General features: G+C 42.5%; 1 protein-coding gene across 8 annotated transcripts in view; it reads left to right on the top strand.

Moving 5' to 3' along the window:
• The window catches only part of DNAH11 (dynein axonemal heavy chain 11), a 278,479-nt gene extending 273,430 nt beyond the window's left edge, over window positions 1-5,049 (top strand). For all 8 annotated transcript variants that reach the window (XM_039523273.1, XM_039523275.1, XM_039523274.1 and 5 more), the window contains 2 exons: window positions 323-463; window positions 4,645-5,049. In XM_039523273.1, coding sequence (XP_039379207.1) covers window positions 323-463; window positions 4,645-4,892 — 389 coding nt within the window. In that variant the 3' untranslated portion in view covers window positions 4,893-5,049. The remainder of the gene's footprint in view (window positions 1-322; window positions 464-4,644) is intronic.
• Window positions 5,050-5,188: the final 139 nt, after the last annotated feature.

Here is a 5,188-nt window from a genome sequence, read left to right on the forward strand (position 1 = left end):
ATCAATGAATATGTAGCTTCTGCAGTATTCCTAGCCTGGATTACGAATCAGAGAGCAGGCACCTATTTTTGTGCTCAAATGAAAATGTATTTTGTTCTGTTGCAAGAGAGCTGACTGAATGGGGTGTTTGGTTTGTTTTTCATTTCTTAAAAGTTCAAAAGCAATTTATACAACTAATTTCTTGCAAACAACTGCCAGAGAGCCCCAATTGTATAGCTTTAGGCTCTAACAAGCCTGGGCAGGGTGCTCGGGGAGCAGTTGTGGCATTAAAATTATTGTCTATGGTGAACTGCTCAGAGTAATCCATTGGCTTTTTTTAAAGCTATTATGCAGTGCACGGCCCGCAAGAATGACTGGCCTTTGGATAAGATGTGTCTGACCGTAGATGTTACCAAAAAGATCAGAGAAGATTATGGCCACCCACCTAGGGAAGGAGCATATATTTGTGGTCTTTATATGGAAGGTAAGATGTCTGTTTAAATTTCTCGATATCATCCGCCTCATAATGACTGATGTTTGTTTGAATTTTTCTGCATGCCTCATGCATACACTGCTACTCTAAAGTGGATTACTTTCGCCACATGGAGTTAGAGCTAAGTTTACTGATGAGTTTGGGACTGATGATGGATTTAGTTAGTCCTTTGTTTGTTTAGACCAGGATTCATACATTCAGACATGGCCAGTGTCTCTACTTAATAAACTTACTCTACCATTAACAAAGCATTAAACCTGACTGTATAACAACAGAGCAGCAGCTCCACCACATAGTTAAGGTTAAGAAACACTTCCTGTTTAAAAGACTCCAAGGCTCTTATTTGGATTGTCTTGAAATTTGCAGTGCTTCAAGGAGGTGCAGAGTAGCATTAACAGGGCAAATTTGCTGTCATTTCAGCAAAGGGTTTCTGAAATATGGCTCTCCTAAAAATTAACTTTATGCAAAATAACCTCATACTTCTAACATAGTTTTGCGCTCAAGTGTGGGCAAAAAGATCAGTCACTGTTATCCTCCCAAAAATGATCTCAACCACCTGGAATTTCTCTCAGTAAATTCCCTTGGGGGAAGCAATATTGAAAAAGTTATCAGAGTAAAGTTTGAATCTTCAGGTTGGCATGAGCTAAACTGACCTGCCTAAAAGCATGAAATATGCATAGGCAGGAAGAATAGGGATCTTCTGAAATTAGGTTTTCAGGCCATTAACCACAGTAACTACATGGCTTACTGTGTCATGCCTTGGTCATTGAACCTGAGCTGTACCTGTGCACTCCATGTTTGAACCCTACCTTGACAGCTTTCAGAGAACATGGGCTGTGCATGCTGGTTGTACTTGCATTCTGCAGGGGCTCATTTTGGAAGTTTTGCCCTGAGAGCAGAACTTCTAGTTTAATAGTGAGATTTTGAAGTGCTGTAAAATTAATGTTCAGACCTTTTCACTTCAGAAATGTTGTCAAGGAATGAGCCTTGTTTAACAGACAATGATAGAAGATTGTATCAGGCAGTTATGGTAATGGAATCATGTTTCCTGCACAATGGAACTGACCATGATCAAAGGAAAGCAAGTCATTGGGTCAAGGGGTTCCTGATACACATGAGCTGCTCATAACACTTTAGGTTCTGATTTTTTGGTGCAGAGCTAGGGAATACCTTCCTAGGCTGCTTCTCGCAGTGGGGACGTGGTTCCAGGATCACTGCCCCTGATGCTTCTAGAATGGAAGTGGGATCAAAGCATTGAGCAAAGGTTTCTGCTCTTCTCCCATCGTTCTGAGAGCAGGCATACGATGCAGAAATGGGGGTGAGGAGCTGGGACTAGGCATGTTCAGTGCCGTTCATTAAGCTGAATGAAGTAGTTCACATCTATCTGCAATATGGAAGGCTGAGAGAGATGTGGAAGACCCTCTTCCTCATGCACCAGAGCCCAGATCTGGGTTTCTGCATCTCTACTTAAGAGCTGGTACATGTGTTCCTTCTAGCCCTGCTAACGGGTGAGAGGGACTTGAAGCTGCAGCGTGTGTTAGAATAGTGCAGGGAAGAATGAGGTGGAAGGAATAGGGTTGTGTTGTACAGTGAGGGATTCAGTGTTGTCCTTTCCTTACTCTATGCTACACTCTTTACCCTGAGGATCCTGTGTATAGGCAGGAAGGGGAACTGTGGTGTGCTAGACAAGGAGATGATGCAGAGGTGGTGAAATGACTAACATGCAGTCAGTATATTCTAGGGCAGACGAGGATGCTGAGAAGTTAATCCAAAATGTTATTCAAAAACATATAAAGACAATAACAGTTAACATTTTGAAAGGGCACAAGGCAAACCTTAACTTCAGCTACACTCAATGTACCATAACTCTGTATTTCCTGGGATTCAGAAGTTTATGGTACATGCCATTCCAGCAATACTACCTTAACCTGTGAGTCATGTCCCAGCACACATACTAGATGTTACAGGAGTAGAGAGGTTATTTAACTTTGCATTTGGCACTGGACTAGTGTCCACAATTCAATAAAGATTTTGATAAATTGGAGAGGGTTCAAATAAGAGCTATGAGAATGATTAAAAGATTAGAAAACATGCCTGACAGAGTGAGCGCCTTGAGTCAACACTATTTAATAAAGACTGTTAAGAGGTGACTTGATCAGTCTATAAATATCTACATGGGGCATAAATATTTAATAATGGACTCTTCAGTCTAGCAGAGAAAGCTATAACATGATCCAATGAATGAAAGCTGAAGCTAGACAAATTCAGAAAGGAACAAAGTGTACATTTTTACCGGAGTAATTAAACATTGGAACTTATCAAGGGTCATGTTCTCCATCACTGGCCCCTTTAACATCAAGATTGGCTTTAGGAATTGTTTTGGGCCAGTTCTGTGTTGTACAGGAGGTCTAGACTATACAGATTAGGTAATCACAATAGTCCTTCTGGCCTTGGAATCTGGGAACAGAGCAATGTAGGACAGCGTATTCATACAGTCCTACACCTTCTGTTTACTCAAGCAAAACTCTAGATACATCAGCTGTAGCAAACAGGTGCTACCTACCCATTCCTTGGACTACACTCAAACACTAAGCCTAATTCATATAAGCCATCCTAGAGGATAGGAACATTTTCCAAGTCTAAGTCTTAGAGACCCTGGTCATGTATTCCACCACAACTGACACCCTACAGAACTCAACAGCTGGAAGGGTACAAAGCACCACAGGGCAACTTTAACTTTGTGGTCATGCACATTCAAGCCTACTGTAACTCTTAGCTTAATAGGAAACAAAAATATTTGCATCTCTCAGATCTGCACACAGCTATGTTCCTAAAATGTACACTAGGCTAAAAGGTCAGTACGAGATGAGCTTTCCTTTCTAAGTCTAATCATTGGATAGGCTACAAGACAGGATAAACCAACATCAGTATGGCTTTACACAGCTCTTATCAAAATAACGCTCTCCTCAATTTCCTTATAAACCTTACATCAGGGGTCATGAATGGTCAATCTCCACCCCAAACCCCACTTCACCTCCAGCATTTATAATGGTGTTGAAAGTGTTTTTAATTTATAAGGGGGGGGGAGGTGTAGTCAGAGGCTTGCTCTGTGAAAGGAGTCACCAGTACAAAAGTTTGAGAATCACTGTCTTACACCAAGCAGAAATCAGGAATGACAGGCGTGGTTTGCACATACAGAAAGTAACAATACTTTACTTAAGTGTTTTTTTTTTTTTTAAGAGTGATGTAAATTTGAAATAGCGTGTCCTGCTCCCCCCTCTTAGGGCCTATTCCTGTGAGCTGCTGCATACCTTCAACTCCCAGTCAAGTTAATTTGAGGGCTCTTGCCAGCTTGCAGGATCTGGCCTATCAAGGGTGAACACCTGACACAACAGGTATTACCTTGATGAAGCTTGCTGAGCTCAACCCCCATGTGGAGAACAGGGCTGACCTTCACCAGCTACATCATGGTAAAAACTTACCTGGGCCTTTTCTCTGCTGAGACTTTACAGCCCACTGGAGTGAGTTGGCTTGCTGTAATCTCTTTGTAAGACCACACCTTTTTCTTCTGTCAGCCTCTCACTAGGTTTGTCTTCAATAACTTCCATGCAAGTCCATGCCTTGTCTGCACCGCAACAGAAGAGCCAGGGTCAGCTGGCTTGGACTGCAGGGCTAGTGTAGCCATTTGGGCTCAGGCTGGAGCTGGGGTTCTGAAGCCTGGAGAGAAGGGAAAGTTTGAGAGCCCAGGCTTCAGCCCAAGTGGCTACACTGCTGTGTTAAGCCCTGCAGCCTGGGCCCATGACCTGGGAATCACAGCTGGGGTGGTTTTTTTATGGTTGTACCCTGAGTTACTCCATTTAGATTAGTGTGAGAAAAGAATCCAGCCCTCTTCTAGTTGTAGAAGTATGTTGTATCACGTTTCCATAAGAATAGACCAGTCATTTAATCATGAAGGCAATGTTCTGGGTGGAATGCTAATAGCTAAGCTCAAGATAGAGCGGTGTGCAACTTCACTATGGCTCACAAATTACCTACAGTTTTGCCACATCTGCTCTATCCTCAGGAAAGGTATCTACTACTAAGCAACTATTAAGTGCAGCATTGCAATGTACGAATGATTCAAGTTTCCATTTTGAGTGCCGTTTGGAACTGTGTGTCTGTTTTTGATACAGGAGCACGATGGGACAGCCAGTCAGGGCTCATAGCTGAAGCCCGGCTCAAGGATCTGACTCCAGCAATGCCAGTCATCTTTGTAAGAGCTATTCCAATTGATCGACAGGAAACCAAACACATATATGAATGTCCAGTATATAAAACTAAAACCAGAGGGCCCACATATGTTTGGACTTTCAATCTGAAGAGCAAGGAGAAGTCAGCTAAGTGGGTACTTGCAGGAGTAGCCTTACTCTTGGCCGTTTAACAGTGAGCCGACAGTCACATGTGTTGTCAGAGAGCCTGTAGTCAAAAGGAGATAAATGTTTTTCTCACATTCAGCTGTTGTGTAGTGGGGCAAGATAAAGTGTACATCCTACTGCAAAGAATTAGATGATGTTCTAATGAATGTTGTACAACTCCTCCACCCGTGTCTGTCTCTCTAAACTAGATTTATACCCGGTAATCAACATTTTCCCGCAGAGAGGCAGGTTATGGAAAATTAAACTCTATATTCATGCTGACCACAACCCCCCCCCCCCCCGCACACACACAAAATACTCC

This window comes from Mauremys reevesii, linkage group 2 (assembly GCF_016161935.1).
Source record: "Mauremys reevesii isolate NIE-2019 linkage group 2, ASM1616193v1, whole genome shotgun sequence".
Taxonomy (NCBI): domain Eukaryota; kingdom Metazoa; phylum Chordata; order Testudines; family Geoemydidae; genus Mauremys; species Mauremys reevesii.